Below are 14,229 nucleotides of genomic sequence, written 5' to 3'. Positions count from 1 at the left end.
AAGTTGGAGGTTACCCTCATTTAAATCAATAAGCGGACGAGTCAGCCCAGGCCACCTAAGTGCTATATAACGTTTCATTCACCCAGATTATTAATGTTATATTCAGGTTTTATTCAGCTTCAGCTCCCCGCAACCCCCGAACACGATAAGCCGTAATCTTCGCCGTCGAGAGGTCCCGGGTTCGAATCTCGGCTCAGTGTGCTCGTGTGGTTTTCTGAGTACTGTGGCTGGCACCTCACACATTTTCCAAAACATATACAGGCATTAGGTTAGGTTCATTGAAGACTATGAATTGTCCACAGGTGTTAGTGTGAGTGAGAACGATTCTTTGTGCATATGTGTCCCGAAATTGACGGGCAACCAGTCCAGGGTGTTGCACGTCACATGTTACCATCATTACAGACACGGGGCACTATTTTCGAGGACGGTGGAAATCCTGTGCGCCAGCGACGGGTTAGACCGGTGTTGCTAATCCTCAGATCCGAGAGCAGGCGGGCTTCGCCACCGCGGGAGCGATGAGAGCCGACTTCATTGGCCGCCAATCGAAGCGGCTCCTCTCGCTCCCTTTAAATACGGCGCAATGAGCTGGCGACTTCACCGTGTCGGCGGACCTCAAAAGCTGTCTGCATGTGCCCCCCTCTCAAATTCACCCAGATGGCGTAAAACCAGCGGTCTAGCCTGCTCTAGACCCGTTAGACGCGGTCTGAGGGCGGCAGGGTGTACCCCGCCTCTCGCCTAAGTCAGCGGGAAGAGGCTCCAGCTCACTCGTGACCCTCATGAGGACAAGACCTACGGAAAACGGATGGATGATGAATACAAACACACTCAGGTTGGATATGTGTCAATTGAAACAGGTGTTTCAAAAATCCGATGTAGGCCTTCAACGGAAATTGGGCACTTGGACCCGCAGTGTAATTGCAGCCGTCGTCAGCCTCACAAGTGCAAAGAAGAAGCAAGGAGAGAGTGAAGATTGAAACGCAATCTCGCTCCAGGTTGCCTTCAAAAGCGTCACAATCTTTTGTGGCACAACATAAGAAAGCGAGCGAACACGTGCCAGAGAAGGAAAGCGGAGATGCGCCCTTCGCTGTGCCCCTAACAACTCCGCTAATGAAGACTGTGCCCTTTTCTCGTCTATTTATTGGCTTATATTTGGGATTAAAGAAGGACGCGCTGACGCATTCGAAGCAGGAGAGTCGAAATCTCAGCCGTGCCTCTCAGCTGCGCTTGGCGAGCTGGTGATGATATCGCTGCATCGTTGAAGAGGAAGCCCGTAGAGCTCGGTGACGTGAGCGAGGTCAGCGCTGAAGCTGCAGCGAGGTCATTCATTCGCAAACGGTCTCGTAACGGGCTGCCGACGGTGCAAAGAAGCCGAGGTGAGTTGATGCGGGTCACGCCGTCTGACGAATGAAGACGGACATCGGCGAACTTCGCCTCCTCGCCGCCTTTTCCAGACAGCTCGTACAGTACAGCGCCTTTTTTTTTTGTTTTTTTTTACAGGTTTTATGGATAGCGAAAGCTCCGCGAAATAAATAAACATTTGAAATGTTCAAATCTCATCCGATCAAGACACCAAGGAACATAAAATCTACAGTGGATATAAAATTGTGATAAACAGCGTTGCGTTTACGCCAAACATACCGACGTATGCTGGCCATTTGCGTCCAACTCATTTTCTTTTTCTTTTTTTTACTCATTTTTTTAAAAACTATTTTAGCTGTGCTACTGCAAATGTAATAAAACTTCCCCGGAGATTTTGTCGGATTTTGTCATTTCCAACTTCAGATCTTCCAGTGTGTCAATAATAGACCGTTTACATCAAAATGAGGACGACGTCATCATACAGCATTGATTGTGACGAAGTGAAACCCATGAAAAAAACAAAAGTGGAATTTCAAGGATTTAAAAAAAAGAAAAGAAAATTGTATCCATATTTTATACTAATGACAAAAACTGATTTAGTTAAAAACTGCAGTAAAAGCAAAAAACAAACAAACACATAAACAAAAGAGGCAGCGAGCGATAAGCGATAAACTGCAACTAATGAAATGGTAATTGTTGCTCACTGGAGATTTGTTACTTAACATAGTTCTTGGCACCGACCGTTTTTGTTTCGTGTCGTCTCGCGGTATCTTTTGGTATTTCAGAGAGCGCTAAAACAACAAATAGATGAGTTTGTCAGCAAGTAACCGAGAATAGGTTCCCAAAATGAATCGAGAACTACCCTCGATCGCAAATATTGGAACACCGTCAACGTTCAGACACCTGGGAAATGTTTTCAACTGTGAAAAAACATCCTAAGATATCGCCTTTAATTGTTTCGTATGCATCTCTTTGAAGTCGACACAACCTTTCCCTTCTTTTCAATTGCATTCTGTAGATATCGTCACGCTCCAGAGATGTTGCATCGTTATATTATTGTTAATTGGCTTTACATAGCAATAATATCGTACTCGTCTGGAATTCCCACCACTAGTGTGCACCCTGATTTATTTAATTCACCCTAACAGATTGGTTTCATTTTCAGTTGCATGTGTTAAGTTAAACTGTATGTCACCAAATGATTTCTCTCTCTCTCTACTTTGCATGTATTCATTTTTACATCCCAAAATGTATTTTAACATTGGCTGTCTCTTTCCACTGAAGCTCAATGTGTTTTGTTAGCTTCTCACTCTTACAGACCTCGAAAATGTCCCGACAGCCCAACAACGGACACGTGCGGTGCAATAACATGAAGTCGAGCCGTCGACAAAACAATTCCGCGAGATTGCGGTCGAGCTCCTCATAGCCGAGCAATGACGTTAATCGTGTCTCGCTTGTGCAAAGCGTGTCTACACGTCATTACATCGAGTCCGAGCGTTCCCCGCGGCCTCGTCCGCGCAACCATTGACACTCACATCATGTAACACCCGCTCGGTTTGCCTCCACCCTGGTTTCACGTCAGCGCTGCTCCAAAGTCAGATGAGCTCCCTGAAATCTAAGTCTCGGTTCTTGAGCCGGGCTCAGGCTGCTCCGCGGGGGGGCCGAGGTCACAACAACTTCATGGAATATTTACTTGCAAGTTGTGGCCCGCTTGTTACCCTCGCCGCGCGGCAACTCCCGACACGAGTGTCCCGACCCTCATGTCGAACGTCCGCCGACGTGATGAGAAAGCGATGCCATCGAACGAGACGGCGACGAAGAGGAGGCCCTACCTGGTCCGGCTGCTGAGCGCCTTTTTCCGGCCCGTTGCCCTCTTTGGCGGAAGTCATGGGCGTAAATAAAAAAGGAGGAGAGGATGGAGGGATGAGCGTGCGGCGTCCGCTGCTGACAGGTGCAGAATAATGAAGACTACAGAGACACAGAGAGAGAGAGAGAGAGAGAAAGGCAGGCAGAGCGAGGAGGAGGAGAGCGAGCGAGCGTGAGCGTTCAAGGATATCTGGTGATTTGCGCAAATAATGACGACCGTCGTGGGCGCAGACAGCGGCTGACGCGCTGCCATGTGGGAGGTTCGCTTTACCTCTGCAGCACAATGAACGTTGTTGCTCCTCTGACCGAAACACGCACGCGCGCGCGCACGCACACACGCACGCACACGGAGCAAATGTCAGACAAGACTCAATAGACAGCAAACAGGAGGTGATTATTGTTGGCTCCCTTTTTACAGAATGGAATCAAAATTGAAAAAAGAGAATTTGATATATATATATATATATATATATATATATATATATATATATGAGGCTCACACTTGAGTGAGTGTGGGAGGTTTTTTTGGTGTGGGTGAGAGTTTTGTTTTGTTTTTTTGAGGTGAATGTGAGAAGTAAACAATATTTTTGGCCTAAACACACCGGATATTATTATATCATTATCCCTTGCCTGTTTTTAAAACACATTTCATTTCATCCTCCCTCGCGTATTATTCAAGACCGCACCCGTCATCGAGGCTTCAAACCTTACGGATCTTTTTCTCCATTTGGAAAGATCGGCAACATTGGCGGTTGAGGAAAAAGAGACAAAGAAAACTCATTGTTTATCGTCATGATAACGCAACAGTGTTCCGCCACTATTTGCTGTATAAAAAGGTTTAGAGCACTGACAGCGCTATGGCCGGACTAAAGGAAGTTCCTCTCCTCACTTCAACATATTTCCTTGGCACCAGATGCCACATGAGGGCGCCAAAGCAAAGCTCTTTTATTAGACAGGGCTGTGTCCTGACAACAAAAACAGAGAATACATTTCACATATCTGCCAATAGGTGAATATCTGACTAAAAAATTGTTAACGGGTGGGGGGGGCAGAGAATATTTGTATGGTTATGTTAACTGTTGCTTCCAAAACGGTATTTTCCAAGTAATCTGTAGTTATTTCCCCAGTCAAAATCAAGAACCTTATTCATTTTGAATCCTATCAAACACAAGATTGCCAAGTGAGGTCAGGTGCCAAAGCAGCTGCAGTATGGCAGGAACAGGTTATTTCTTGATATTTCATCTGCTGCACGTTCAAAATGTTAACCGCAGATATTAATCAGGATTATTGGGATTATCCGCCCCCCACACCCATTGCGCCAAATTATCAAAATGGGTATTATATACTATATTTTACAGTAAAAATACATTTTTACTTTGGTACTTTAGTACATTTCTGAGTGTGTCCTTTTTCTTTTTTCTTGACTGATGGAGTTCATTCAGTACTTCGACTTTAAGCTCAGCATGAGAACTATTTCCACCTCTGACTGTTCGGAGACAATGGAAGCATCATTTAAAGGTTCGGCTCACTTAGCAACAGTATCTAAGGGGGTTGTCTTCGTGAAAGGTCAACTCGCTGTTCTTTTATACTCTGAAGCATAATCGCTATCGGAAAATATTCCGATATTATCACATCCCCGGTTTCCATTGCCGCTCCAAGTCTCGGCACAGTTTCTTCATTGTCTCGTGAATTTGTCACACGTCGGTTTCAATCTACAGGCGCCATCTGACAGCTCAGCTGACGATCTAAATGAGCTGCCGGCGTGGATCAAATCACCGCGGGCTCTCGGTCCGTCATGCGGCAAAAGGAGACAAGAATCAATGCAACAAAAACTAAATCCTTCCAGGTATCCCCCTGATGTTCTTTTCAGGAGAGATTCCGTCCATTCTCGCCAAATTGAAAAGCCCAATCTCCGGCTGACAGAAAAAAACAGCGTGGGCGAGGACACATTTGCATATTATCAGTTGGAAAAAAAAAAAAGAATGATATTGGCTGTGCTGTGTGCGCTTGTAAAACAAAGAGGATGCTGCTGCCGCCGCCGCCGCTGCCGGCCTGGCTCTTGAGAGACGCTGTTAGCGTCCTCCCACATAGAGCAGAAATAGTTGCTGCTCCGAACATTGTTAGCGCTGGAGCTCTAGCTGCGCCGCGTGTGTGTCACATCACTCTGTGCAAACGCACGCACGCACGCACGCACACACACACACACACACACACACACACAATGCACGTTCTTGTTAGCACAGCTTGTCTGCCTATTTGCACTGCACACACACACACACACACACGGGAACACGACCCAGAGCGTATTTCCTCAGAAGTCATGCAAAGTCAGAGCACAGCCGCTGGCCTTTTCAACCAGTCGTCTGCGGGGAGAGAAGGAGCAGAACCATATTCCAGGAGAGACAGCAGAAGGACGGAAACGATTCCCTCATTATACCAAAGCCCATCAGCGCCATTAGTGCTCTCAGAAGAGGCATTATTGCTTTTGATTTCTTTTTTCTTTTTTTTTTAAACAGGAAGAGGAAACGATTCATTCGATCTCGGCCATTTGTGAAAGCCAAAGTGCAGAATCAACTCTATAATTAATTATGGAGTGATTATAAAGGGGGGGGGGGGGGAGGGAGAAATATAAATCATAACATGTTGACTTGCAGAGAGATCATGAATATTTAATTAAGAAAAGAGGCGATAACAGCGTTCTAGCTCTTGACGACAACGAGCTTCAACGAACGCGCTCATTGGGCAAAGCACTAATTGCTCATACCAATGCTTGACAATCAATTAGCAGATTGATCTGGACAAAAGTAAACTGTTCATTAGGCGCACTTAAGCGGGGTACACACATTTGGATTTTTATATCTTAACCGTTTTTTTCTTGATTTTTATTTTTATTTTGGAGACGCCACACATGACAAGGAAAAAAAGGGAATGTGTTTTCTGACTGCTCTTCTTGCGTGTGGCGAACCGGAGACGACCGACACCGCCCGTTATCGGGCATGTGGACACACGGACCCCCGCCGGCGCTCCAGCACCGGCCCCTTTTGTCTCGGATAAGAGAAGTCCCTGGTTTTCTTCATTCGTCAATATTTCAAAATGGCTATGCACGTGCCTGCAAATGATCATATATCAAAAGTCAATCATACGTTACGAAATGCGGCAAAGATGCAGATTGTAAGTATGAATAAAAGGAAATGATTTGGGGGATATATTGAATGTTTGCTGTTTGCAGACAGAACTTGTCAAATGAGAGAGGATGATAGTGTGATGATAGTGTGTCTATTTCATTTCATTTCCATATTTGGCTTGTTCACTTGGGCGAGGCGCAAGGTAACCCCCGGACTGACCCCCAGCCAATCGCCTGACTCGTTTAGACAGACGACCATTTGCACCCACATCTACACCTGCGCATTTTTATTGCACGTATTTTTATAATTTAGAGTCTTTAATGAACAGTCACGTTTCAGCAGGAGGGGAATATGCAAACTTCACACAGTAAGATTTTTTTTTTTTACCACCCTGCCCATGGATAATCATAAGAAAATAAACGATAAGACAAACTTTGCTTTGACTGTCGAAATAGTCTGTGTATTCCCGAAAGCAGTTTCTAATGTGGCACCAAGGAGGACTAGTGTACAGCGCGTCTGCCTTACGGTTCCAGCATTTCGGGTTTGAATCTCAGCTCCAGACTAAGTCAGGGGCGACCGATGCGGTGCCCTCCAAAGGTCATACGAGCAGCCCACTGGCCTGTTCCGAAATTAGCTCGAAATTAGTGTTGGGACATAGCAATGTTGTAGAAGCGGTCATTAGAATATGTTGTAGAGATTTCTCGAAATGGGATTATTCCTGTTGTTGTGCCCATTGTTCTCTCATTCCCTTTGGACTTGACTTGAGTTAAAATGTTGCATATTGATATGATATTGACTTGTTTCCCACCAGTTTAAATCATGGTTAATAAATATTGTGAAAGAAAATGAAGATGATCAGTGTCTTTACATCAATGAATATAATTATTGATGATAAGAAACCGGGGGGGGGCTGCTGAGATCAAGATAAAAGAAAAAAAGAGACGCCGACTCAAACAGTGCACAGACACGCTGCACGCTGGCGCCCCCTCGTGCTCACTAGGAGGCTGACACTGTATTTGTTCCTGGCATGCAAAGCGCACAGCTGCACACTCAGAAAGAGCGATGGGGAAAATGAAGGACACAGACGAGAGGACCCGACAAAGACCAGAACACGGATCGTTATCACTTTGAACCAATAAGGCCTGACGGGAAGTCATTGTCCGCCGTGTTTTATTATGAACGCCCCTCTTCCGCTTCCACAGTGCTGCGTTGTTTTTGAGGAACGCTCACGTGGAATGTATTGCTCATTATTTTTCGGATGATAAGGCGTTTTCCAACATCCTCCCGGGCACATCGAAGTCACATTCGCCGAGAGTTTCTCCGATTAAGGCCTTCGATCAACGAGGCCTGCCGATTTTTTTAACGAGATGTTTGCGTTGCGCCACGGCGCTCAATCACATTCGTCCCCCGCGGCCTGCTGTCACTCCTGCATTCCGACACGGGGGGCAACACGGCGTCCCTGCGTCGTCTGCGGAGCTGCCGCTCGGAATACGCAGCGTATAAAAGGTTAAAAGCGGAGACATCACATGGCGGGTGTATCTAATAGTCAAAACACGTCGCAGTTTGGTGAAAGGTGATGAAGGGCATTCTTGTTGAAGTCAGTCAACACGTAAATGGGCTTCAACACTGCAGAAGCTCAAAATATTACGTAGAATATTTGTCTTTGTCAAAACCCGTCTGATTACACTTACAATAAGACATCACCTCCAAAGTAAACTTTTTTTTTCGACCATTTTCACTTGTTTCTAGCTCATTTCTACTTGATTTTATGAGTAAATGTTTGTTTTTTGTTTCCAGAATATGTGGCGCCCAGTGGTGTGAAAATGGGCGGGTGGCATCCAAACGGGCTCGTTTCGGTTAAAAATATTCCCCAATAAGCTTGTATGGGCCGAAATTCGGAGGGGTTCTCAAAGTCGACGCGTCAAAATTACCGAGACGCTTCAAACGTTGTCGCTTCGCCCGAAAACTCCCAAATGGAACATCATTCGTGAGAAGAGCACTGCGGGGACTTCATTTCCTTTTCGTTAATATTTGTTATGGAGGATTTTAGAGGCCTTTGAAAAGCTCGTTCCATGTTTATTTTTTTGGGGAGGGTGGGGGAATTCCACACAAATGGCAGCAAGTTGTTACAATGCTAACTTTAAGAAAGACATAGCACTAAGTTTGGATTTAGTGCATCCATTAAAAGGTTTAAAGGGATGAAAGTTCGTTGATGGTTCTTTTACATGCCTGCATAAACACAACTGTGAAAATTGGCAGCCGTTCGTGCGGATGTGACCGGCGGTCTTCTGCGTTGTGTCGGTTCGAAGAACGGTTTGACACCGGGACCTTTTTGGAGACAATCTCCTTTCATTCTGACAGAATAAACAACAGCGCTAGCCGTTTTTCCTTTCCTTTCCGTAACAAGGAACAAAGCAACGACAATGGCGACCGTGGAACAGTGTCTTCTCGAACAAATGGACCGAGATGACCAGATGATACGTTTAATTATGCTGCAAAATCGATCGAGGCGGCGGCGGCGGCGGCGGCGGCGGCGGCCTGTTGAACCAATGATGCTGTCATCACAGCACGTGACGAAAACGGGCCAATCCCCAGAGATGATCTCCGCGGCATTCTACGCGCAGCAACCGTTTTTTGCCGTGTGCGCGTCATGCGACGCAGAGGGGCAGCGCCGCCCGGGCCAATTCGTCGGTCACGTGACGTAATGCGGGCGTCGTCGCCGGAGTCTAAAGAGGCCTTTAGTCTGCACATCAACCTATTTGCAGCTCCATCTATGTGATCCTTGTAAGCTCTTTATGAGGGTTTTAAACGGAGCAAAATACATTTGAACATGTATTCAAGATCTACGAGGCAGGGTGTTGAACACGGACCCAATAGCAATTTGACATACACGACAGTATATTACATTCCCAGGACGTGATCATTAATTACATTCAAGGTTGAGCTCGTTAATAATTCAGGACTATTCTATCCCTCTGAAAGCACGAGGGAGCGGAGAGGCAGAAGGGAGTGATTAAAAGAAAATGGGTGCAAAGGATGTGAATGAACGCTGCTCCATTCGGCCGCGACTGAAAAGGTTTTCATCATCAACTCGTCATCTCCAAGGACTCCCACAGCTGACGGAGACCTTCCGGTCGACACTCGCAATTAACGCGGCTCCTTTCAGCGCTCGTCAGAAACAGTTAATACACGCAAGGTATATATGGTCCGAACTCTCAAAGCAACGCAAGAGTTAAAGCTACAGTACATATGCGTCCGCCTCCGCTGATCCGATTGTTTATGTTTCCGATATTTCTGACCGGTGGCGGAGTATGGACTTACATCCACAGACAAAATCCATGCTGATTGTAAACCCAAAATATCTTTCTTAAAGCTATAATAACACTGAAAATAAACAGCTGTGAAGTCACGATGGTACAGTTAACCCCAGGGGACGAGACCCGCCACAAATAGTGAAAAAGAAACAAGCAAAATGTTTAGAAGTCAGTTTAAACCGTAAATATGCCACAAACTATGATTCCAAAACACTATATATATATATATATATATATATATATATCTTTTAAAAGGTCTTACAACTAGAGCTGTTACGATTAATCAAGTACCGGACAAGTAATCGCTCATCAAATTAATTGACAACTATTTTGAACATCGATGAATCATTTAGAGCCATTTTTACCTTATAATAGCCCAAATCCTCTGATGTCAGCCTCTCGACAGTTTTTTTTTGTATAGTCCTTCATAAAAGCTGACCGATTATCTTTTGTTTCATCACAAAAAAAGACCTTTTCAAACATCTGCTTTTACTTTGGAAAATGGAATGTATGTCTGTAATGGAATGATATACAGCAGTAGTTTTCAACTGTTGTCACCCTGGGACCTGCATTCTCCTATTGCAAAGTCGTAACCCACTTTTAGAGAAGTTAAGATCGATACAGAATTGTTTTTTTGTTTTGTTGTTGTTGCAAAAACTAGCCTCTGAAAACATGTACAGTAAATTATATTTGAAATGGCATTTCAAACTAGTTTTGTGTACTTCCAAAGGCACATTGCTTGCCATGACGTCTGCCAGCCGAAGGCTGAGCTGCACTGTATTCTTTTGTATGTTTACAAAGTGAACTAGTAGTGGCCACAGAACATTTCTTTTCCTGTCATTTTTCTACGTTGCGTGTGGGAACTTAGAAGGCCTCTGTACTGTACCCAAAAAAAATGAGAATGGGAATTCATGTAACTTTTTTTACTCACTGTCCGCGACCCACACAAAATGGGTCCGAGACCCAATTTTGGGTCCCGACCCACCAGTTGAGAACCTCTGACATACAGGATGTAATGATAGCGACAGTAATGATATTGTACATCATTATCATGTATGTTATTTAATTCCTTTACCCAGTGAGAATCGATAAGGAATCTGATCCATAAGCAGAATCAATATTTGAATCCGAAATGCAAAATTCTCCCCAATTCCCATCCCTCGTGTTCTATCGTTGTTCCGCCCGTTATTTGAAGTACGAGTGTCGTTACTTTTTTTTTTTTTTTTTTTTCTTTCTTTTTTCTTTCTTTCTTTTCCTTTGTGTAGTGAACATGGGGTTCTTTTGTTTACTTTCGTGGCACGTTTCCGTGGCAATATTCTACTGTTACCTTATTTGTCCCATCAAGCTTTTGCCCTTGTTTTTTTTCCGCGTGCACTTTGTATTTCATCGAACTCTCTCGACTTGCTCAACCTTTGTTGTGTACTTTGGGGTTCAATATCGTCCGCCTCAACATGGCCTTTCGTGGCATTGTCATCATTTCTATTGGCAATAACTACAGTAGTTCCAAAGACCAGCGTGTGTTTGACTTTGGTGTCATTGTACTCTGCGTGTGAAACTGATCGAAGGAAGTCTATTGTCATGCACTTAATGAGTGCTTTGAATCAGGAAATGAGCAAATGTACAACAATCGGAGTCCTCGTGTTGCTTCCAGGGAAATGATGGGAGACGGCGGATATAAAAGCGCAGCGACACTTAGCTGGAGATGTGCTTTCCCGTACAGCCGCAAAATCTCTACTTTTCATGTGGTTCAACCAAACCAGTTTCACTCGGATAAAGACTTCAGGTAAGCTGTCAAAAATAGGAGATGAAACTTCAGGATGAATTGAAAAGATGTAAAAACGTGTCCTATGTGGGCCCTAAAAACACTCGTATTCGAAAAAGTCAGGTCCATCGCTGTACGATGAGGGCGGCTTATTAAATATGCATCTATCTAAAAAAAAAAAAAAAAAAAAGCCAACAAAGCATTATGGGAATGCTGAGGCACTATATGCATTATAGTGCAGACACTGCTTAACCACAGCTTGAAAGGAAAATGCATTAAGGTATTTTTCCCCTGGACTCAGTCGGTCTGTTTTCTTTCACATCTTACCGCACGAGTCAAGTGAGGTAATGAGGAGAAAATGTTCATAAAATACACTTTTTATTCATGCACACTGCTACAAATCCAACAAATTGAGTGGGAAACAGCTGCTATAAACTGTAATGATACATATATATATATATATATATATATATATATTTAATCCCACGCAGTTGCTTTTTACTATGTTTGACTGATATTTCACCAACGGGCAATATCAATGATTTTCCAACTCTTTTACACAACATTGGCTGCCAACTCGAGGGCTCATTATATCGTCACTACTTTAAAGCTAGCGAACGACGTGAAAAAAAAAACTCCTCGAGCATTGAAAACAGCTTGTCACTCCTTTGAATGTGTCACTCAAGTGTTCAACAAGACACAATTGGAAAGACTGAAAAGAAGGAGTTGAAAACTGGTCAAAAGACATTCAAGCACTCACCTTCCACATTTTCTCCACTCGGGACAACTTCCGTGCGTTCATTTTGGCGGCGAGCGTCACAACAAGACGGAGAGAGAGAGCGGCGAGTGATGAGGATGCAAAGTGAGAGAGAGAGAGCGAGAAAGCGAGCGATGCTGAATAACGATCTGGTGGTGAAGTAGACACACCTCAGCCCTGAGGGGGAATCATCCCCGTCGTCGTCAGCGGGAGCCCAGGAATCTCGTCCGTTAAATTCGAGTGAGCCGAATAGCTCCCCGCCGCCACATCCGCAGTAATTGCAATAATTTATGTGTCCAGTCAAAAAGAAGAAGAAACTGTACTCACACAAAATTAGTGAGAAAGTTATCCCTTCCAATTTCTGCTTAAGTGGGGTACACAACACTATAAGAATTTAGCAGAGGGCAGATTGTCAGACGTCTCAAGAAGATTATCCCGAATGATTATCCTGTGGTGTGGAGTAAGTCATTTTTCTTCCCCGATCTGCACGGATTGTCGAAGGAGGTATGAGTTACGTGTGCAGTGCGTCGTGTTGGTCATCTTGAGTAGACGACACGCCAGCGGAGGGGAGTTAGTCGCACGCAAATTAGCCACTCCGTATCTGTACTTAGCGATCACATAGTTTGTCATGGTCCCAAACCGGTCTCTGCAAAGTCTAATACTTTATTTTCCTCTCTATGAAAGGCATAACCGACGTGAAACTTAGTTCATGTTCGACCAGATATACAGTACGTCGGCTAGCCACGCTGACGCTAACTAGCGTAGCTGTAGTCATGCACGAAGTTAGATGCCGTAGCCGTTGTGTGTTGTGTTCAACCTGTTCAGTCGGTCGAATGTCAAATCCTTCCGCGTGCGGTCAACGCAAAGTTGGACCGGGCCTCGGACGCTGTGATTGTGACGTGTAACAGAACGACGGCTAATTAGGAAAGGACCCGAAGCCTGCGCTGTCGCAGACGCAACACAGCGGAGCGACGTGTTGTGTTGACTGTGTGCATACAATGTGCCTCACAAGTTATGTACACACACATGCTGATGTTTCCCTGGTTATGCGTGGGGTATCTCGCATTTCAGAAATCGGTTGAGATGTTAAAAATGTGTCGGTGCCCCACTTAGGTGGCATCTGAGGCCGACAGGCGAGTCCTTGAAACACAAGCTCTCCACAAAGAGAACAATCAGCAGTGAGGCTTTTACGTGCACCGTCAGCTCCATCTTGCTGCTGTTCGGCAAAGATCAACACTACACGCAGCTGCTCAGACACGACACCCCGCATCGGTGTTTGTTTTGCACACAGCAAGAGGCTGGCGCTCAATCAGCTGAAGTGTCAAGCGGTTAAACGGACGACGGCAAAGTCGGAGGGACGCAAACAAACCCCAAAAAGGAGTCCCATTCCGTCTGCGCCTCTGAGGCCTCAAATGTGACGGTGCTGACGGAGTCGCTCAGTGACCAGCTTCTGTCACTTGTCAATCAATAAATGAAGGTGGGAAAATTGCTCCCAGCTCCAAAATAAATCACTTCTTACAAACGGAGTGACAACTTATTAGCTGCGTATTCTCTTCCACTAGCGGATCATTACCTCATGTTGATGGATGAAATTAAAGGGGACGCTGGCATGGAAAAGTGACTCTTTAAGGGCTCGTAGACCAATAGTCGCGTCTCTCGTCTCTGTAGCGTCTGCCCACACATCGAGTGAAATTAAAAACGAAATTACTCCCTTAACAAGCAATGCATTTTTCAATAACATTAAACAATATTACCAGTACAATTCAGGACAAGTTGACCAGCAGTTTAAAGCTACGTTTTAAAAAAGGTCTACAGTCACTTTAAATCATCAGAGAGACTTTATGCTCCCGGTGGATGCTGCTGTTTTGGTTAGCGATGAAGTTGGGCTCAGCGCAGACTTTGTTATGGAAATGGTCCCAATATGGAAAAGTGACTTGAAAAGTAAACAACCGAGTAAGTCTTTTGTGATCCGACTATTTGTGTGCGCAAGTCGTTATGAACTGTACCTGACTAACGTAGCAGTGGGGCTAATTTACATGATGACCA

At 44.8% G+C, this 14,229-nt stretch overlaps 1 protein-coding gene across 4 annotated transcripts in view; it reads right to left on the bottom strand.

Moving 5' to 3' along the window:
- dpp6b (dipeptidyl-peptidase 6b) overlaps positions 1-14,229 on the bottom strand; it is a 69,867-nt gene that overhangs the window by 32,012 nt on the left and 23,626 nt on the right. The window contains exon 1 of one of the 4 annotated variants that reach the window (XM_061694918.1): positions 3,192-3,268. The exons of the other annotated variants lie outside the window; for them this stretch is intronic. Coding sequence (XP_061550902.1) covers positions 3,192-3,248 — 57 coding nt within the window. The 5' untranslated portion in view covers positions 3,249-3,268. Of the gene's footprint in view, positions 1-3,191; positions 3,269-14,229 lie in introns of those variants that run through there. 4 annotated transcript variants of the gene reach the window in all.

Source organism: Phycodurus eques, chromosome 13 (genome assembly GCF_024500275.1).
Source record: "Phycodurus eques isolate BA_2022a chromosome 13, UOR_Pequ_1.1, whole genome shotgun sequence".
In the NCBI taxonomy this organism is placed as follows: Eukaryota; Metazoa; Chordata; class Actinopteri; order Syngnathiformes; family Syngnathidae; genus Phycodurus; species Phycodurus eques.
This window is presented reverse-complemented; position numbering and strand designations above follow the sequence as displayed.